The 22,637-nt window shown below is 35.6% G+C and overlaps 2 protein-coding genes across 2 annotated transcripts; one reads left to right on the top strand and one right to left on the bottom strand.

The window, feature by feature from the left end:
* The first annotated feature begins 259 nt into the window (after positions 1 to 259).
* LOC132286881 (uncharacterized RING finger protein P8B7.23) lies at positions 260 to 10,096 on the top strand. Its single transcript, XM_059789298.1, has 9 exons — positions 260 to 613; positions 1,135 to 1,181; positions 1,385 to 2,668; positions 4,346 to 4,434; positions 6,032 to 6,134; positions 6,215 to 6,319; positions 7,467 to 7,584; positions 9,435 to 9,611; positions 9,732 to 10,096. The coding sequence occupies exons 1-9, from the start codon at positions 409 to 411 to the stop codon at positions 9,884 to 9,886; spliced, it is 2,283 nt and encodes a 760-aa protein (XP_059645281.1). The 5' UTR covers positions 260 to 408; the 3' UTR covers positions 9,887 to 10,096.
* LOC132286882 (uncharacterized) lies at positions 9,817 to 14,140 on the bottom strand. The gene is made up of 2 exons (XM_059789299.1): positions 12,951 to 14,140; positions 9,817 to 12,515 (listed from the first exon to the last, which is right to left on the bottom strand). The coding sequence occupies exon 2, from the start codon at positions 12,500 to 12,502 to the stop codon at positions 11,009 to 11,011; it is 1,494 nt and encodes a 497-aa protein (XP_059645282.1). The 5' UTR covers positions 12,503 to 12,515; positions 12,951 to 14,140; the 3' UTR covers positions 9,817 to 11,008.
* Positions 14,141 to 22,637: the final 8,497 nt, after the last annotated feature.

Below are 22,637 nucleotides of genomic sequence, written 5' to 3'. Positions count from 1 at the left end.
AAAATTAAACCAAACCCACGGAACACTTTGTGTAAATTTCTCCGACGTTTTTGGAGTTTGTCCAAATTGTGACGAATGAAATTATTTCGAAAAATGTATTCAACTTGAATTTTACATAATCATCTTGACGTCAATCTTCAGAAATAGCCTTGCATGATGTAAAATTACTTTAATGCCCAGAGGTCCTTGGTCAATTAAATAATAACAGTGACAGCATGACCACGGTGACATTCGGTGGGAGATGAGGGAGTGTTTGGTTGGGAATGGGAGGGATTGGTATTTAATTGAAGATCTGATAGATTGTATCGAAGATGTTATTGTTTTGTTTGGCCAAACGAAACGAAATTGCTTATCTGAACTAAACCTTCCTTCCTATTCCTGCCTCAAAAGTCCCTTGGCGAAATTTTGATGTCCATCTTGCCCTCCTCGCAAAATCAAGCTTCAACATCGTCGTCTTCATCGTCCAAGTCTCCTTCTCAAAACCCTAATTCCGATAATGGACTCCTCATCTTTCGACAACTGCAACTCTCCTCTGACTCCCTTCCCCAACAAACTCAAACCATGCAGATCTCTAATTCTCCATCGTCTGTTGATTTGTCCCACAACATTACAGGTAGGTGATACTTGATTTTTTTCTAGGGTCTTTTATTTTTTCCTTCTTGTTTTGCTTGATTTGATTTGTGAATGAAAAACCCTAAAAAAATTTAAAACGAAAGATTGTGATTAATTTGGTGGGGGTTCGTCCTTTATTCTCCTTCCTTACAGTTCCTCGACATTTTGAGTGATGTAAATCTAAAAGCTCTTGCTTTTTCGAAATTTTTTTTTTTTGGGTCTAAATTAGGAGACTAATTTCAGCAGCACTTGGAAATCAATAAAAAGATTTTCAAATATATGGGATTCTTGAGGTTTATAATTGGGGAATTCTAGTTGAATGGTCTTTGTATATGCAACATGTCGAGGTAATAATATGCGGGAAATTTTAGTTTGTTTCGGGGGTAATGGTCTGCTTACTGAGGTTTTGTGCTACTTATTGTTACTGAAGTGAATACATACATATTACCCTTATGAAGTAATACGTATGTATTACTCCATTCCACCCATTCTGGTGGATATTAATGTAACTTTGCTTTACAGGACCGATGGCTTCAACTGCGAAAGATTCTGGTGGATCTTCCAAAAAGGTATATTTGATGCTTGCTTCTTGTTATTTTGAGGATTATATATACACGTGTAATGCATATTTACAATGTCCTTGTTGCAAAAACCATCAGTATGAAAAGTGACGCATGTTGTGTCTGGTTTAATACACTATTTTATGTACTTAGACAGGATTGTTTCTGTATTTAATTTCATCAGCTGATGATGCTTTTTTTTCCCCTTTTAGGTGAATGAATCTGTCAAACCCAATTGTAAGAGAAGCTTGGCTCACCAAAACAGTGGCACAAAGCCTTCTGTTGGCCGAGGAGGGACTGGATCTGCCCAACGTAGTGAGGAACTGTTCGGAACCATTGCTCCCTCACAAAGTCAACAGACTTCTGGGTCTAGCTGTTGTCAAGGGCGCACTATGCATTCAGCCGGCAGAAAGACACAGATTGTGAACGGTAATCATTTGCTTAATTTTCGTTATGACCCTATTTCTCGTCCACAACCAAGGGCTCCTCCTCCAAGAAGACAGCAGAAGAGAAAGCCTTACAACAAAGATTTGTTCCTTCAAGCAAATTATAAATTTGTTATGTTGCATTCTGGAAACTATGCACCTGATTCAATGGATCCAGATAAAACGTTACAGTGGGAGGATATTGTCTGTGTCAAGTACTCCACCCCGTTTCCGGTACAGTGTCCAATATGTTTGGAAGATCCACTTTGTCCACAGATAACTTCATGTGGTCACATTTTTTGCTTCCCATGTATTCTCCAGTACTTTTTAATGGGCGAAGAGGATCGTAAACTTGAAGGCTGGAAAAAGTGTCCCTTGTGTTTTATGATGACATCTTCAAAGGATCTGTACACCATCTATATTGAGAATGTTAAACAGCATTGCATAGGTGATGTTGTAGACTTTATACTTTTAACCCGCCAAAAAGATTCATTTACGTTATCTTTGAAAAACAAACAAGAGATGGATGCCAATGAGGAAATGAATGATTCCTTTTCCAAGTTTACTTTTACAACAGATGTGGACCTGTCAGTTAGAAAAGCCATATCAGACCTTGATAGTTGGTTAGCTAGAGCGGATTCAGGGCTTGTGGATGACCTAGAGAAACTTCCATATATTTGTGCTGCAATGGAACAATTAGAGCAGAGGAAGAAGTATTGGAATGAGCATGGTGTTGATAATGGCAATAAGGAGTGTAAATATGGTGATTGTCAGACAAGATCTCATGTATATCCACCATCCGCAAATGCTACTAATGCTGATCATGAAGCGCCTGACTTCCTTTGGGGAACACTCTCTACTAATGTCAATGACAAATTAAAGTGTTTAGGGAGCCCAATTACAAATAAGTTAGATGGAGAGCCTTCTTTGGATAAAACTGCATATGTTGTTGAAGCATCAGAAGACCAGGATGGAGTTTTATCTTCTTCATACGATGATAGCAAGAATATGCAAAGCAATTCCAGTGGTTTTAGGGATAGAAAGGACAGGGATTCATACAATTTCTACCAGGTAATAGAATTTGAGATAGTTGTTTGTTTGTTTGTTGTTGTTTTTTTTTTTTTTTTTTTTTTTTTAACCTCTTCTAGTATTTTTCTAATGGATTCAGCTGTGGAAGAAAGGGATGTTATCAATTTAGGAACTCAGTCAGATGAATTTTTTTTCAAGTTATTGGTCATTGTATGTGTACATAAATGGTATCCAGTGAGACCTCGCTTTTTTATAAAATTTATATACATGCATATTGTTTAACTTGTTTTGGTTCCAAAGAATCCAACACTTCTAAAAATGACATTGATAGTAACGCTCCCAATAATTTAAAAATGAAATTCTTCATTGTGGACAGGTGCTCAATGCTTCTTGACACTCGTCAATATGTGATGAGAGACTTGGATGTTAGAATATGTCCTTTTTTTTTTTTTTTTGGTATGGATGAAAGTATAATTATAAATAAAACTAAATTAAAAGGTTTGTATATAATTTATTAAGAAGTTTTATCATGGTTAAATTGTAAAGAGCAAAATTTGTTGGAAGGTGCTAGAAGGGTTAATTAAAAAGTGGCTATGGAAGGGGGAAGGAGGCACCACTTGTATATACATCATATAGATGTAGGTATCTATATACTTAGGTACACACAAACACACATGCAGTGCCTTCGTTGTGTCATTGTATATGGATCATGGGGCGACTATTGAAACAGAGTTAATCGTTGTAAAGCTTATCTTTTGCAGTATGATGCCAAATAAAAAATTACATCTTCATTTGTCTTATTTTTTGTCGTTTTTGTGCCCTGTGCTTAAGATTTATTTTGACAGCATGTTTTTGTTGTGTTGTATCTGTGTTTTGTATTCATGCCTTTGCTTGATAGGGATGCAGTGCCATTAATTAGATTTGCAACCAAAAAATAAAAGGAATTTATATACATCAGGACTCTGGACTAAAGTCTCTAGTCATATTTGTCCTCCTTTTTTTTTTGTCTTTTCCCCAGAATAAGGTGATTGTGGACATTAGTTAGTTCTGGAATGAATATAACAAGGCCCTGGGAAGGGAGGACTTGAGACAGACCTAGAGTTTGGAGTTTTACAAAGTGACTGCTCTAAGGCTCGAACCCACACAAATGGCACTAATGTTTCATTGAACTAGGCAATGGCATGACTGGGAGGTGACTGTAATGATCCAGTTAATTTAAAAGCACCCTTGTCGCATCTGTGTCTTGATCGGGAGCCAAGACAATTCAGTCATGGAACGAAGTTTGAAAGAAAAAAAAAAAAGAAAGCAAAATATATAGCAAATGGTGCAAGTATTCAAGTGTAAGAAATTTATTACATAAATGGACTCTTCCACTTGTGAAAGCATTGGATTATTAGTTAGGATAAATAAGACACTTTGACAACTGTGACATGCTTTGTTAATTATCAAAATGAGATTGCTCACTTGCAATTTGTTGATTTCACGAACACCATTTCAATGGTGGTAATGAGAGACAGAAGCTTTTTGGATAGTATTGGTGACCGACATTCAGCCATTCACCATAATTTGTTATGGATAATTTTTTTAGTTACGTGAATTATCTTAAGCTGGTAGTTGTTTATGTCCTGTGGGTGCCTCTAGAAGCGCCAATATTCTCATCCTATAGTTTATGTATGGTACAATCGAGTTATTTATGCTCTATTTATTTGGCTATTTCAGGCAGTTGATGGTCAGCACCTCATCCTTCATCCGTTGAACATGAAGTGTCTTCTACGCCATTATGGGAGCTATGAGATGCTTCCACACAGGTTTGAGACTAACTAAAAGTTTAACACAATATATACTCTTAATATAAGAATTAGAGCGTTGCCTGTTTGCAGATGCTTTGTCTTGTACGATGTAGAATTTTATTAATTGTTATGCAGGGCATAAATGGAATTGGTAGATTTTGTTATTTGTGTTAAAACATATTTTGTTTATGCAGAGTTTTGAATTGTATAGAAAATTCGTAAGTTATACTAGTAAAATGTTTATTTTTTTGTTTCGTTTTAAGTGATTGTTGCAAAGAATCAATTATTACGAGGTTTTTTTTAGAAAAATACAAAAAGAAAGGAAGGGTTGAACAACTGTTGCCAGAAGGGTTTTGTTAAATTGTGTTTTAGATGTAGATCTTTTGATTTTGAATCACTATTATAAAGAAAGGGAAGAAGTTGAGTCGCAGTTACTGAGCGATAGAAGAGTTTATATCACATCTGCATAGAGATGTCACAAGAAAAGAGGATTGATTGTAGCTTGAGGAGTGGGAGAGAAGCAGCAGTCAATGGATTCCACATACGCGTCAGATCTCTCTCTTGCTTGTCTGTTCTATGTTTCACAGATGCTTCAATGACTGAAGCATAGATGTCTTGGAAGTAGGCATGGATTTCATCCACGTTTTCCCCCCTCACTGTCTTATGTTTTCCCCCCTCAATGGAAAGTTGTCAAATTTGTTTATGTCTTGCCCTTGCCTAAATCATATTGAAACTTCAACAATCAGAGCAGAGTTGTTTGGCTATGGCTGACATTGATCATCAACATGGATTTTGCTGCTTTCCCTTCTCCCACTCGGTGATGGACCCAAAAAATTGTATGAGAAGGGACGGACTTTAACAAGAAGAATATCTAGTGGGTATTATCAAAAATTGAGTGGGAACGTTTTTTAGATTTAAACAAAAATTATAGGTAATTTTGTAAATAAAAAAAAAACCAGTCGGGGCGGCTGCCCCCACTGGGCCCTTGCCAGGTTTATCCGATTCGACCCTTTTACCTCCTACTTCTTACTATCTGTCTATATTATCTATGAGTTACTCCAATTAAGTTTTGTGTCTGATTTATTTGGCTCATTTTGAATTTGATACCTTGCTGATTTCTTTATAGAACTACTAGGTTTTTTAATCTAACTGTTGATTGCTGTGATCTACTGAGAGTGGGCATACAAAGGTTGTAAGTGCACAGATCTTCTAATGCATTGAGCTTTTGCCTATGCATATGTCTTACTTTGATTTTTATGAATTTACTTGTAATCTTCCTTGTAGGAGATATTGTCCATGTCACTTCTCCTATTGATTAAGATACTGTCATGGAAAAGTTTTAGAGTAGTTATCTCCGTGTTATGTAGTGCTCTTGTTAATTGTTATGCTTGTTTATAACTGTGTGCTAGTATCATATTGGACTTTTATGCCATGTTAGAAAACAATAAATTACCATAACATGTTGGCTTTTGCATGGTATTTCCGTTACTCTTGAAATATTGGTTGCAAAACAATTTCTTATTTTGTTCGATATTTTTTTGAAGAAATATTTCTTTGTTATTTTCTACAATAACCATCATCTCTCTCCATATTAACTACTGTCCATGAAATGCAGAATTAGTGGAAAGATTTTGCAGTTGGAGACAGTGACTCAATCAGAGGCCATGCGGAGGCGCTATCGTTACCTAAGCCATTTTTCTTTGACAACAACATTTCAGGTACCTGTTCTATATGGGAACCTGTGGAATCTGGTGTGGTTTCTTCATTATATCTGATCACTTATTTCCATATTCTTCAGCTTTGTGAAATTGGTCTCAGCGAGATATTGCCTCCTGATGCCTTTTCTCCATTTATGGATGAAATAAAAAATCGGGAAAAGCAGAGGAAGCGGGTTGCCAGAAAGGTATGTTATTTTTAATAATTTGTATATTTTGCTTTTTTTTTTTTTTTTTTTTAGTTTAAATTCATATTGCAGAGGTAGAGAAAAAAACATACTTCTTCTGTTCATTTTTTCTGCTTTGCTTCTTGGTCATTCAAATTCTAATTAATGATTGGTTGGGATGTGCTAGGAATACTTGTTAAAATATTTATGTTTTATGTGTACATTGTAGGTGTTTAATGGCCAAAAATATATCAAGAGCTCCTAAGACATTGTGGTTACAAAAGTTTGGTAGTTCATGTCTTTAGACATCTTCTGAGATTGGATATCACATTTGACTCCTTAGCAGCATTTCTTTTCTTTCTTTCTTTAGGACACTGGTTTATGCATTAAACCTTCACGGTTGTGCAAGAACTGCTCCTGGTACTGGTACGATGCCATTGGACATGTATATTGGATTTGGAAATGCATTTCTACTTTCTGCCAAATCAAGTTCCTTTTCATGCTGAAATATTTACGGACCTCTTGGCTCCAGATTTTACCACATGCTTAGTTCGCATAAAGTGGGGAATTGATATTGGTCAGTTATAGGTATTTGTGCCACACTAGATTTTATGTATCCAACACGATCTACATGCAAAACAATTGTAATACAACTATCCTTCAGTTGCCTGAACTCCATTGTAGCTTATCTAGTATTGAAGACTTGTTTTACATGACCTCGTGTGTTGGCACTCGAGTGCCTATGTCGACACAATGTATGGGACACAACTGCTTGCTCACCACGTTCAGTCTTGTTATTATCAGACACAATGTATGCCTTTTGCTGCAGGTGTACCTGTGATGAAAAAAATAAAAATAAAAATAAAAATAAAAAAAGGTCTATGTTCTCATGAAAATTATTTCAATTTTTAAATTTAGTGTTCACATTAAGATTATCCTCGTCCCTTCTGTAATTCATTGTGAATGAAACACTTCAGATCCGGCAATAAGTTTCATGTGCATGGACATACACTTTACTGTATAAATATAATTGTGCCTGGCATTTCTTGATACTTGGAAAGTGTGTTCTATATTGCAAAATTTTCTCAGTTTTTCATATCAGGGTGTGCAACTAATGCATTAATGCTTAAGGAACTGTTTAGATTCCTCATGATATTTTTATTTCCAGGAACGGGAGGAGAAGATCAAGGCTGAAGTTGCTGCCACACATTGTGTCCCGGTACCATTTAATTTTGCACAGTCCTCTCATGATGATCCCCCAACTTTCTCTGTGGATGACTTTGAAGGTAATGTTATGCTTCTCCTGGATGTCAGTCGAGTGTAACTGCATGAACTTTAAGGATTATATTCGGAGTAACTTTTGATGTTAATAATGTTCAAATCGAAGGAGTTTTAGTTGTACTTCTTAAAGAGGAAATCAATTGAATTTAGAACTTGTGCTGAACATGAAGTTTTGCATGGCATGGTAGGGATTAGTTCTATTATATGTGTGGTGGTTTCATTATGTTGAATTTACCAGGAATTACTAATTTCTAAAGACGAGCATCTAAATGACGCTGATGTGATCGATTTGTCAATTTTTAGTGTATTGGGTGTTAATGGTTCCTAAATTGAACTAATGCTAGGTTTGGTGTGAAGGAATGAAATGAAATGGAATGTCCATTCCTTTGTTTGGTATGCAATTTAAAGTGGGAATGGCCATTCCATTCCCAAATAATTTTTTTTTTTTAAATTCAAGTTCCCAAAAAACCATCATGCTTCAAGTCCAAAAACCACCTTCCCACCACAACCACCGCCGACTTTCACCATCACCACCACCACCACCTTCATTGTCTTCCACCACTGTCATTGCCATCACCACCATTGTTGCAACCTTCAACCAACGCACCGCCGCCACCTCCACTGCCTTCCACCACTATCACCATTACCACACCATTATCGCCGCCTTCACCATCACCATCACCGCCACCTTCCACCACGTCCACCATCGTCATTGCCACCACCACCACCGTAGCTATCTTCCACCACCATCACACTGTTGCCGCCTCCATTGCCCTCCACCGGCACCTCTACCACTACCGCCACCGACCTCCACCACCACCACCACCACCACCACCTCCACCTCCACCACTATCAGCACCTCCATCGCCACCAACTTCAATCACCACCACCACCGTCGCCGCCATCTCCACCTCCACCACTATCAACACCTCCAACGCCATCTCCACCAACTTCCATCACCACCACCACCACCGCCTCCACCTCCACCGCCATTGACTTTCACCACCTTGCACCACCGCCAGCTCCGCCTCTGCCTCTACCGCCACCAAATTCCATCACCACCGCCACCTCTACCTCCACCTCCACCACTATCGCCACCGTCACCGCCACTGCCACTTCCATCACCGCCACCACCTTCCGCCACCGACTTGCGCCACCACCACCACCACCTTCCGCCACCGACTTCCATCAACACCACCACCTCCCACCGAAATCCACTGCTGTCTTCCACTGTCACCTCCACTACCTTTCACCACCGCCACCTTCCACCACCCACACCATTGTCGTATTCCATCACCACTATGCCACCGCCACTGCCACCGCCACCGCCACTACCTTCCACCATCATAACCTACAACAATGACGCCTTCCACCATCACCACTATTGTTGCCTTCTACCAACGCCCTGCTCCCTCTTGCCTTCCAACACTACCATCTACACCACTACTGTTTTCCACCTCCACTACCATAGCCACCACCATCAACCATTACCACCATTTTTTAATGTCATTTTGTCAATTAAAATTATTTGTCACTAACAGGGGTATTTTGGAAAATTCAATTTGAAATTCATTATTTTCAAAATTTTGCATTAGTCCATTCCTATAGATTTCATATTGGCAACTAAACAATAGAATGAGAATGACCATTCTATTCCATTCACATTTGCATTCCATTTCATTCCTGCACACCAAACACAACATAAGTTCAACCCAGGGGACCGTTGAAAACTCAAAATGCCTTCTACTCTTTGTTTCTTTACATGTTACTCGAACTGCTGACAATATAAGTTGACAATTTTTATTTGTATTAATTCATTGATAGATTATTATATTATTTCTTTGCACATTTTAAGCTTTGGGAAGTTGCCCTGTAACATCATCAAGTCCTCCAACTGTTGGAGAAAGGAAACTGTTCTCAAACATTGCAAGGCTTGGTTTCGCTGCTGGGCATGATTCTCCAGCTTTGAAAGTTGAGGAAGCTCATTTGCTTCCTATAATTCGTGGTGCAAGTGATTCTTCTAATGTAACCGGTAGTCTCTTGTGCCATCATTTATTCTTCTTTACTGCTTGAGATTGAAATGAGTAATGTTTTCATTTTTCTCTGTAAGTTGCTTGATTTTTGTTTCATTTACTGGAATGCGTATTTGTAGGAATGAGAAACGCAGGCACGCCATCATTTGCCAATATAATATCCAGAGCAAAATCTGTTGAAGGTGAAGATGTATCAAAGATGAATGAGGTTGGAAAGAAGGGGAAAAAATCAAGTCGAGTACTCCTGTCAACGGCTGGTGGTCGGCGCTACTGAAAACTTCAGGTCGAACGCCCTTGAATGGAGCCTGTTTGACCGTTTAGATGGCGTCAGTGAATGAATTCATATATGATCTCTGTAATTGGATAGGGAACTCTGGTGGCTAATATATTCTGTATACTCTTTTCCTATTTGTAACTGAGCTGTTTATAAAGTAATGGGACAATAAGTACACTTATGGGTGGTGCGTGTGTTTTTTTTTTTTTTTCAAGTGAAATAAGAGAAGCATAAACCAGTGGTACATTTGTTTTGTGGTGGTTGGATGGAATTAATTCAGTCTCGCCCAGAGTACCGGAAGATAGATAAGAAAAAACATTTAAGGGTATGTCCTGATGCCTGATTGACAATATGTGAATCCGTACATAAAAGTTGTTAAAATGAAAGCGTGCTTGATCTAAATTGCTGCTGGTGGTCATATAACTTCCCAAATCTTTGTAGTCATCGGTCATAATTGGGTTGATATTTATTGCTAGTACGTACCCTTCCACGTCAAAATGTCTCTTAGTATCCTGTTCAAGTATGGATGGAATCCCGTTGCTGTTCCATTATGCTTTAAACATTCTAGGCCGAGTACTGGTGTGGTGGCTTGTTATAAATCTTTTAAGGCCGAGTAAGAAAGGATGAGAGTAACAATTTTGCATTTTATTCTCTAAGGCCGCTTTCTAAAAAGAAGAGCTGAGATGGGGTTGTCAATGTTGGTAAAGTCTAGACTACTGGATAGGGCGCCGATATATAAAGAGGGAAAGACTGCCCAAAATATGTTATAGGAGATATCACGAGGGAAAGAAGCCAAATAAGTGGATATGTAGAGGTTAGAAGCTTTACCCCAAAGGGCTAGGAGACCTTTCCTTGGAGTAGTGCCAGTAACTTGCTACCGTACTCATCCATTTCTTATTGCTGCGAAGACCATGGTGCCAAAATATGGTCATGGTTGATGCGAAACTACAGGAACTTATGTAGCAAGGGAATTCCACCATTTCAGCTCATTAGCTACAACACAGCCATGGGTCAATTTTTTATTACATAATTCATGATAAAGAAATATCCTTATCCTTTTTGAAGTAGTTGCACTCGCTCACTCGAACCCCAATAAGAACTTTCCTTTAAAACTTTTTAGAGTTAAAATTGCATACCAAATTTGAGAGGCAATGCATTGGGTTCTAAGTGCAACGAGCCTTCTGGGATACCATGTTTTTCGATACCTGGAACAGTGAAAGCCACTATTCGGTGAGAAAAACTAAGCATCTCAGTTCTTGGAACGGTGCGGACCAACTCAAATTCATTGGACAATTGCCTACGAAAAAATGTCATGCAACCTGACAGTGGTACTAAGCTGGCTGTTTTGAGCTCAGAATCCTTGTCGATCAAATCTGAAATGATTTCAACAATTTCACATCGGTAGTGAGTAAAGTCCGATTGCTTCCATCTGCTATTCCAGTTCCTGTACATTGCCCAAACTTCACCTTTCTTGGGATATATCTTGTAGAAAGACTTGTTTGCACTTGGGTCACAGTCAATCAAATGTGAGAAGTGAGTTATACTTAAATTGAGAGTAGTTGTACTAGCTCTAAATAACCCAACAACAAAAGGTAGGTTCTCTTCAACCCAATAGATTTCATCATCAAGCATGGGATGAGGGTCCAAGAACGTCACACAAGCTTCATTATCTGAAATTAGGTTGTTCACTACAACGTAGCGACGAGGCATAGAATCAGGACCATCATATACAGCCCATATTTGTTCTGAAGCAACATGTTCTGCTGACCATCTGAATTTTATTGATGATTCTGGTGTATGTGGGGAAAATAGGGGACAGTGGGTTAAGGAAGAATACTCACTAGAAATTCCATTTTCTGATGTTTCTTCCTGGGCCATGTTTTTCAGAGCATCAGGAATGGCGGCCAAGGGGTCCAGCTCATTTCCAGTAGATATTTCAGCACTATGAACAACCTCCTCCTCCTCCAACTCTCTACCTGGGGCTGGAATCGCATATTGATGTGTATGAAATTGAAATTGAAATTGTTGTAGTGGGCAGCACACATGATGATGGATACCATTACCATCCAATGTCTCACAAGTAGCTCCTCCTTTACATATAGGTGCTGAACTATATTCTCTCTGAAATGAAATTTGACCCAAATCATCAAAGCTTTTCTGGAAAATCACAGCAGATTCATAAGCACCCAAACTTGTAGCCCTTTCCAAATCAAAAAGTGGGCGCTTCTCTGGATGTGAAAGCACAGAAAAGGCATCCTGGATGATTTTCAAAGCAGATGCAGTGCCAGGGAAGCAGTTGTTAATGGGAGGTTGTTGTAAAAGAGCAGTGATTCTACGATACTGATGTTGTATTTGGGTTTCCCTGGCTGTAGGATTGACTTGAAGAACCTGGTACCAGTCCGTACCATAATCTGACAACTTATTATTAAAGTCTGCAGTGCATAGTATGTCACAGACGCAGATCATCTCAGATATGTTGTTAACAAGAGCTGGAAAATGATGTTGCACTTTCAGCAACTTATCTCTAGCACCCACATAATCATTTCTTCTAATCATCTTCTTAACAATTTCTATTTCTATTTCTTGAAGACCCGTTTCCTCCTCGTTGTAATCCATAACTAAACTGTAACTGTCAATTATAGATATAATTAATTCCATGATCCGTTTCTGTACGTATTCCATATCATACAACAGCACTCACAATATACATTATACATCATATACATACAGGGTGTGTGTAGTGTAGTGTGTGTATATATATATATAAACACTAGAATGGCCTGGTCCTGCCCTACTAATTAAGAACAGTAGTATTCTTGGGTGTAATTTTGTCTGTCACTAGAGATTGAATGAATCAAGGCATAATTACAACATGTAATGCACAAATTAAGCATAATACACCAATATATTGGAATAATGTGGTATGAATGTCCTACAAAGACCGAGGAGGGGGATGATTACTCTAAAAAATCGAACCGATTACAAACTCATAAAATTACGTACCTAATCGTTTAAAATCAAGCCCTAAAATGAAAATGCAGTTGAGTTAGGGGTGGTAACTCACTTGTTATCTGGCAGCTACCACTTTCTTTGCTTCTTCAGATTCGAGTTTGTTCCACTTCAACACCAACACCAACACCAACACCAACACCAACACCAACACAAGCTAGCCCATGACGTCTTTAGAGGGTAGGTGGGTGGGAGGGAGAACAAGAACCAATTTTCACTTCGCTTCTCGCGGAAAAGCAAAAGTACCCATACCAAGAGTCCCTTCTTTTTTAGCTTAAGCATTCACCGTCCATTTGTATTTTGGGATACACTACAACTCACTCGCGATGGAAAAGTACCGACTAGAAAGAAATATATATACATATATATAGGTGTGCTATAAAATTTTTATAACATAAAAAAAATAAAATAAAATAAAATAAAAAAATCCACACTTCTAAGTTCTAACAAATAATAAACATTTATTCAGTATAGTCTTTTATTACAAAATTCTCACCACTACTTTTACAAATTTCGCTCTCTCAATTGCCAATATTTTATAAGGGTCAAGTACAAAAAATACTCTAAAGTAAGTTTACAGTGCCTATCCACCAATTTAAACTATAAAGTGACTAAATTATCCTTACTAAACTATTTTATAAAATATATAAAAATAAATATTGCAAAATGACTGAAAAGGAGATGCCCCTCACGAGCAAAAAAACCTCTAAAGTTTTAATTTTGTGCAAATAGGTCCTTCTGACAAATTTAAACCCTAAGTTGACTAAATTACCCTTACTAAATAATTTTATAAAATATATAAAAATAAATAATTTTGTAAAATGACCGCAAAGGACACTATTGGAGGACACTGATAATGGACAAGTAAAGATAAAAATAGAAAATATAAATATAAATACAAATATAAAAGAAAAGTAAAGATAAAAATAGAAAATAAAAAATGAAAATAAAGTGCAAACTAACGAAAACAAATTTGCTCCAAACTCTGAAAACCATTGCAGGCTGATATTGGGATTTTTTTCCCCCCTCTTTTTTTTATTTTAATAGTGTTGATACGAAAAAAATTAAAATAAAGAAAAAAAATTAATAGAAAACAAAAACTGAAATCTCAAAAAATTCAAATCCTTGTTTTACAAATTCTCAAAGTTAAAAATAAAAAATGTTTAAGGATATATATAGAGAAAAAATTTTTTTAAAAAAAGATAAGGTAATGTGCACATAACACCCCTGTATTATGATATTAGTAGCGTATATACACCCTTAGACATTTTCGAAATGGTAAAAGGGCAAAATGGGTATTACAATACTAATTTATGTCAAATTTCTGATTGAAGGGTATTTTTGCACAATATGAAACGATTAGGGGTGTTTTTTGTACACTTTTTCATATATGGGATAAAAGTGTTACGCATAATATACTTTAAGGGTGTTTTTTATACTTAGTCCCATTTTATAACTAATATTTATGGATAATACTTCAATTCTGCCCCATCAGGACAAATTTTGTCCTACATACTATCGTGTCCCAATAAGAGGTTGACACCTATTTTAAATATAAAAAAAATACAAAACAAGGATTATACTCATTTTTTTAGGGTTAAACCCAACATGTCTATTGTTTTTCCTCTCTTTAGTCCCATCTATGTATCTGTCATCCACATCTTTCTTCTCTCTTAGCTCCGGCCACCAATCATTCCAAATTCTAATATTAAAACACAACTAATACCTTTCATGCATTACATTTATGTGTTATCTTAAAAAGTGAATCAAATTATCGTTATGTATTAAATATAGAGTCAAATGCAGGAAACACCCTTAAAGTATGTTTACAGTGCATTTCACACACTTCACGTGTAAAAAATACTCCTAAAGTTTTAATTTAGTGCAAATAGATCTCTTTGACAAATTTAAACCCCAAGTTGACTAAATTACCAACCATTTTATAAAAAATATAAAAGTAAATAATTTTGTAAAATGATAAAAAATGACACTATTAGAGGACGCTCCTCACATGCAAAAAACACATCTAAAATTTCAATTTTGTGCAAATAGGTCCCGGCCTCTGACAAATTAAAACCCTAAACTAAATTACCCTTACTAAACCATTTTATAAAATATATAAATTTGTAAAATGACCGAAAATGACACTATTTAAAATGACCGAAAATGACACTATTGGAGAACGCAGACAATGGACAAGTAAAGATAAAAATAGAAAATAAAAATAAAAGTATAAAACTATAAAAGAAAGTAAAGATAAAACTATAAAATAAAAAATGAAAATAAAGGGCAAACTAAAGAAAACAAATCTGCTCAAAACTCCGAAAACTAGTGCACATTGATATTGAGACTTTTTTACCCTTTTTTTTTTTTTTTGGTTTAACAATGTTGGTAACAAAAAAAATAAAATAAAAAATAAAAAAATAGTAGAAAACAGTAAACTAAAATCTTATAAAATTAAAATCCTTATTATACTAATTCTCAAAGTTTCAAAAAAAAAAAAAAAAAAAAAAAATTGAGATATATATTGAGAAAAAAGTTTCAAAAATATATATACAAGGTAATGTGTATATAACACCCCTATATTATGAGATTACTAGCATATATATACCCCTTGACATTTTTGGAAGAGTAAAAGGACAAAATGGACATTACAATACTAATTTATGTTAGATTTCTGATTGAGGTCCATTCAAAATTCTTTGTTTTATTACAGGTACATTATTCTTTGAATTGCATTAATTATGTTGATTTTTTTAAAATTATGTATTATTCTTTGAATTGCATTAATAATGTGAATTTATTTTATTTTTTTGTGTTTGCTTAATTATGTCATGTCACCATTTATTTTTTTAAAAAAATATCTTAATTTATTTAGATTGATCTGTTTTGCAACACGGTTCAAAATTCTTTATTTTATTACCGGTGGATTATAATTTCTTTCAATTTTGGTAATAATTTCTTTGAATTGCGTTGATTTTTTCTTTTTCACGACTCCATTTATTTTTTAAAAAATATCTTAATTTATTTTGATTGATCTATTTTGTAGTATGATTCAAAATTATTTGATTTATTACTGGTACATTATTATTTGAATTGCATTAATCATGTTGATTTATTTTTTTATATTTTTTTAATATGTTTTATTCTTTGAATTGTTAATTTATTTTTATTTTTTATTTTTTATTTTTCTGTGTTTATTTAATCATGTCATGTCAGCATTTATTAACTAAATAAATAAATTTTGTAATATTATATATTTCCTTGGCTATAAATTTTTAAATATATACATAAGGTAAAGTGCAAAAAAACCCCCTGAACTTTCAGGCATTTGCACAAAACCCCCCTGATTTAATAAGTGTCTCTCTAAACTATTAAAAAGTTGCAGTTGAGGACAACAGTGAAATTTCTGGTACTGGAAAAAAAAAAAAAAAAAAAAAAAAAAAAAAAAAGATTACTAAATTATCCTTTACTGAAACTACGTCATTTTGGTGCTTTATAAACTTGTGATGCTGATGTGTCAAAACAAAATTTTGACAACCAATAAGAATTGGACAGCTCATCGTTTATCACAAAACAACATCCCACACTTTGTGTGGAACACATATTCCCCACTTCATTTTAGTACTCCTCCTTCCATGCTCATGGCCGCCACCAACCCTCTCCCACAAATTCTTCTTCCCCAACCTCCACGGTTCCCAGCCACCCCAACCCTCTCCATTTTCCTTCTTCTCACAACACCCCGCTAACTTAAGAACCAAACCTTAGGAGCCATAAAAATGAGTTTTGCCGTAACTTTTCTCTCTCTAACCTTATTCTCTCTTCTAGCCGTCACGGCACTAACGATCTCAGGCTTCTGATTTTGCACTTCCAATCGCACCTCCAATCGCCCCGAACCCTCCTCGGTGCCAACAAACTTTCTCTCTCCACTTTACCCAACCAGTCTATTACAGCGAAGAAAACAATCAAATCATCTACCTTATCTTTGCACCAACCAGTAGTTGATTTACATGGTGGTAGCTGATGACGGCCTGGACCACATTGCGAGGGATGTATTCTCAGTGCTGCTGATGTATCAGTAGATCTAGAGCGGGAATGAGATTGCTGATCAGAAATTAATTGAAGTAAACAAAGAAATCTTTGTAATGCATACAAATTATATGATTTCTGGATTTCTATGGTGAAACGAGAGGGAGATAGAGGCGTCCGACTCTTTTCCACATTCAATTGTTCAAACAAAGATGGCAATTTGGTAGGGATAGGATTTGAACTTTCCACGACTGATTTGGGGTTCAATTTGGGGGAAAAAAAAAAATTATAACGTATCATCAATTTGGAAAATTTTGTTTTATGGTCTCCACATTCAATTATTCCAAACGTTCCAAATAGAGAAGGCGATTTGGTAGGGATAGGATTTCAACATTCGATGATTGATTGGGGTTTCAATTTGGTGATCTCGCAATTTGAAAAAAAAAAAAAAAATGAGGAAAGTATCGCCAAATTTGGAAATTTTGTTTTATTTATACATTTAACAAGGTAATAAGGTAGCAAGGGTAGCTTTGTCATTTTAAAATTACATCCTAATGTTCACGGGCCAATTTAGCCGGAGGAACCAAACAGAAGCTTGCCGGTGGGTAATTTTTGCAACAATTTTAATCGTTTAGGGGGTTAATTGTAAAAATAAAAGTTCAGGGGGGTTTTTGTAGGAAGAGAGAGTAAAGTTCAAAGAGTTTTTACACTTTACCCTATACACATATTATACAAATAATTATAACCCCTTAAACTTGAGGTTTTACTTTTAAATTTTAACCTTGACAACACATTCTGCTTCGTAAATATTTAAAATTTTAATTACTCAAAAGAGTTACTAATCAAATATTTAAAAAAGTAAATTTATTTTAATAATTTTTATATAAACATTTTAATTAAAATTATAAAATAACAATGCACTTGTGTTTTACTAATATAAATATGTTATGTGTGTGTGTGGGGGAGGGGGGGTCCAATTTTGGCGTGAGAAGGAAGATTGTAAGAATGGCTTACAAGGGAAGCCTCAGTGTATGCCTATAAATAGGCTTCTCTGTATACAACAGATGGTGAAAAAATAAAAAACAAACAGTTTTTTTTTTTTTTCTCTCTCTCTCTCTATCTTTACAACTTTCTCTCTTATCTCTTTCTTTGTTCTTTGTATTAATATTTACTTTAATTTATATTTATTACACATTATCAGCACGAGCTCTACCCATCTGAGATTTGAAGAAGAAACTTTCTCTCCCTCTTTCTATCCCAACTATATATCTATTTTGTGATATTAGTTTTGATAGATTGTTGGGTTAGTTTGCTTTATCGAAGAAAATAGTATTTCTGACTCCAAAGGGTAAGAAAATTTTAATTATGGATTATTATTCATAAAATAAATTTGTTCACTTAGATGATATATATGTATACACTATGGTTGATTCTACCACCTTTATTATTTAATAATCTACTAAGTATGGTCGGTCTTACCACCTTTATTATTTAATAATTTATGGCCGTTTTTACTGCCTTTATTGATTAATAATTTATTCACTATAACTAGTTTTACCACCTTTGTTATTTAAATAATTCATATTATGTTATTATTTCATTTAATGTCATTTTATTTATTTATATACTATTCTAAATTATATTTTTATATTGTTACGTCTAGTTATTATGAAAATATCAAACTTGACAAAGCTGCAATTCGTGGCCTTGGATATTTCTGGCAAAAATTATTTATCTTGGATTCTGGATGCTCAAATCCATTTAGATGCCATGGGCCTTCGAAACACAATTAAAGAAGGGAATGATGCATCATTACAAGATAAAGCGAAAGCAATGATTTTCCTTCGGCGTCATATTAGTGAGGAGCTAAAAACTGAATAACTCACTGAAAGAGATCCACTGTGTTTGTGGAACAATTTGAAAGAAAGATATGATCATCAAAAAATAGTTATCCTCCCAAAGCCTCGAGCTGATTGGCAGCAACTGCGGTTGCAAGATTTTAAAACTGTGACTGAATATAACTCTACCCTATTTAAAATCAGCTCTACACTGAAATTGTGTAATGATACCATTACTGATGAACTTTTGTTGGAAAAAACACGCCTCGAATGTGCTCTTACAACAACAATATCGAGAGCGTAGATTTAAAAAATATTCAGAAATAATATCATGTTTACTTGTGGCAGAGCAAAATAATTGAGCTTTTGTTAAGAAACCACCAGTCTCGTCCAACTGGATCGACACCGATCCCTGAAACATATGTTGCCTCATCCCATGGTCGTGGACGTGGTCGTGGTGGTAGAAATGGCTATAATAATGAATATGGTCGTGGTAAAAATAACCACCACAATAATGAATATGGTCGTGGTAGAAATCCTTCTTATTACCGTGAAGGATATCAATCTCACATTTTCGCAATCAGAGATCCACACCATATCCTCAAAAGAGAGATTATAATGAAATAAAGCAAGTAAAAGGGAAGGATGTGGCTCAATCTCTCAAGGCACATGATAATACTTGTTATCGGTGTGGCATGACAGGGTATTGGTAAAGCATTTGTCGTACACCTAAGCATCTGGCTGAACTTTACTAAGCCTCAATGAAAGAAAAGGGAAAACAAAAGAAAATGAATTTTATTGATCATGATGAGCCAGTTGACATCACAAATCTGGAAATGAATTTCATTAATCATGATGAGCCAATTGACATCACAAATCTGGATGTATCAAATTTTTTTGAAGACCGTGATGGAAAGATGGACTTCCTGATTGGTGATGGAAATGTCCATACCAATTAATTCTATTTACTTTTCATGTTCAGTCTACTATGTTTTTGTTTTCCTTGTATTAAAGTTTCTATTTTCTAGTTTATATTAAAGTTTTTTTTGTTATAAATGTTTCTTTTCTGATAAAGAAATTTGCATGAATAAGAATGGATCAGACCAATTCCAAAATAAATGGTGAAGACATATGTCTTGCAGATAGTGGAACAACACATACAATCCTTCGAGTTCAAAAATATTTTTCTCACCTAACTCTGACAGACGCTAGTGTCAGTACAATATCAAGTCCCACCGACTTGATTGAAGGCTCCGGACAAGCCAACATCATTTTACCACATGGAACAAGATTACAAATCAATGATGCCTTATATTGTACAAGATCTCGGAGAAATTTGTTGAGTTTTAAAGACTTGCGTCGTAATGGGTATCATATTGAGACCGCAAATGAAAGAAATGTGAAATATCTCTACATTACCTCTATTACCTCATGCAAGAAGCAGATATTAAAAAGACTCCCTGTTTTCTCTTCTGGGTTATACTATACAACCATTAGGACAATTGAGTCCAATGTTGTGATACATAAAAAATCTTGTGACCCAAAACTTTTTATGCTTTGGCATGATCGACTTGGTTACCCAGGGAGTACAATAATGCGTCGAATTATTGAAAATTCACATGGACACTCGCTAAAAGGATCAAAAAATCATCTTACCAAATAATCATTTATGCACCGCCTGCTCACAAGGTAAGTTGATTATCAGACCATCCCCTTCAAAAGTCATTGTTGAATCTCTCCTATTTTTACAACGAATTCACGGGGATATATGTGGGCCAATTCATCCACCTTGTGGACCATTTCGCTATTTTATGGTTTTAATTGATACTTCAACACGATGATCACATGTTTGTCTGCTTTCTACTCGTAATATTGCATTTGCTAGACTTCTTGCCCAAATCATCAAATTACGGGCACATTTTCCTGGTTACCTAATTAAAACAATCTGTCTTGATAATGTCGCTGAATTTTCTTCTCAAACTTTTGATGATTATTGCATGTCAGTTGGAATTAATGTTGAACATCCTGTTGCACACACTCATACTCAAAATTATACGGCTGAATCTTTTATTAAAAGACTTCAGTTAATTGGTCGTCCTTTACTTATGCGAACAAAATTATTTGTTTCTGCCTAGGGTCATGCCATATTACATGCTACATCATTAGTTCGTATACGACAAACTGCTTATCATAAGTACTCACCATTGGAAATTGTTTTTGGTCAACAACCAAATATTTCTCACATATGAGTTTTTGGTTGTGCTATATATGTTTTAATTGCACCACCCCAACACACTAAAATGGGTCCTCAACGTAGACTTGGAATTTATATTGGTTTTGATTCTCCATTTATTATTAGATATCTTGAACCCCTGACGGGTGATGTCTTTAAAGCACGATTTGCTGACTGTCATTTTTGATAAGACTGTTTTCCCACCATTAGGGAAAGAAAAGGCACAACAGTAACGTGATCTTACTTGGAATGCCCTAGAATTGTCTCATTTTGATCCTCGTACAAATCAATGTGAACGAGAAGTTCAGAGGATCATTCACTTGGAAAATGTTGCAAATCAATTACCTGATGCATTTACTGATACAAAGAAAGTGATAAAATCACATATACCAGCTGCAAATGTTCCAGCACAAATTGCTGTCCCTGAGGGACCTAATCTCAGTAATGCAGCAAATGCATCTAAAACATGCCTGAAGCGTGGTAGACCAGTCGGTGCAAAAGATATTGTTCCTCGTAAGAGAAAATCACAAAGAAAGCTGGCACTCCTGAAGAGGCCACAAAAGGAGCAACAGATATTATTGATCAATCTGAGATAATAGTCTTTGATAAGGCAGAGGCTCTTGATGAGTCTCAAGTACCTAAAAATGATGAAATAATAAATATTGATGAGGAAAAGGCAACAGATGATGATATGACCCTTGATGAGGCACATGCCCTTGAGGAAGCAAAGGTACCTGAAAATGATGAGATCTCACTTCATTATGAAACGAGATGGAATGGAAATGAAATTGTTCTCGACATCATATTCTCATATGTCGTTGCTCTTGATATTGATAATAAGGATCCGGAACCTCAAAACGTCGAAGAATGTCGACGAAGAAATGATTGGCCAAAATGGAAAGAAGGGATACAAGCAGAGCTAAATTCATTAGCCAAAGGTGAAGTATTTAGACGAGTAGTCCAGACACTTGAGGGTGTTAATCCTATTGGGTACAAATGAGTGTTTGTACGAAAGCGTAATGAGAAAAATGAAATCGTGAGATACAAAGCTCGACTGGTAGCTCAAGGTTTCTCATAAAGACCTGGTATTGATCATTAGGAAACATACTCCCCTGTGATTGATGCACCCACATTTAGATTCATAATACATTTGGCAGTCACTGAAAGATTGCATATACATCTCATGGACGTGGTTACAACATATTTATATGGATCACTAGATAGTGGTATTTATATGAAAATTCCGGAAGGATTTAAAATGCCTAAAACAAAATCACTTAGTATGTACTCGATAAAATTACAACGATCTTTATATGGATTGAAGCAATCTAGATGAATGTGATACAATTGCCTTAGCGATTACTTACTCAAAGAAGGGTATGTAAATAATCATATTTGTCCATGCATTTTTATTAACAAATTAGAATCTGGTTTTGTTATTGTTGCAGTATATGTTGATGATCTGAATCTTGTGGGAACATTAGATGAGATCGAAAAGACGGCTACTTATTTAAAGAAAGAATTTGAAATGAAGGATCTCGGAAAGACAAAATTCTGTCTTGGACTGTAGGTTGAACATTTTTCGAGCGATATTCTCATCCATCAATCAACATATACAGAAAAGATTCTGAAACGTTTTCAT

Source organism: Cornus florida, unplaced genomic scaffold (genome assembly GCF_030987335.1).
Source record: "Cornus florida cultivar Cherokee Brave unplaced genomic scaffold, ASM3098733v1 CherokeeBrave_3.0.0_Hap2_Chr11, whole genome shotgun sequence".
Lineage (NCBI taxonomy): Eukaryota > Viridiplantae > Streptophyta > Magnoliopsida > Cornales > Cornaceae > Cornus > Cornus florida.
Note: the sequence above shows the minus strand (reverse complement) of the source record. Positions and strands in the feature narration are given on the sequence as shown.

Excerpts from the sequence above, each read along its gene's own strand:
- LOC132286881 (XM_059789298.1), top strand. The coding sequence starts at position 409 with ATGTCCATCTTGCCCTCCTCGCAAAATCAAGCTTCAACATCGTCGTCT. Across the intron at positions 614-1,134 it reads TTTGTCCCACAACATTACAG|GACCGATGGCTTCAACTGCG; the intron begins GTAGGTGATACT and ends TTTGCTTTACAG. Across the intron at positions 9,612-9,731 it reads TGATTCTTCTAATGTAACCG|GAATGAGAAACGCAGGCACG; the intron begins GTAGTCTCTTGT and ends GCGTATTTGTAG.
- LOC132286882 (XM_059789299.1), bottom strand. The coding sequence starts at position 12,502 with ATGGATTACAACGAGGAGGAAACGGGTCTTCAAGAAATAGAAATAGAA.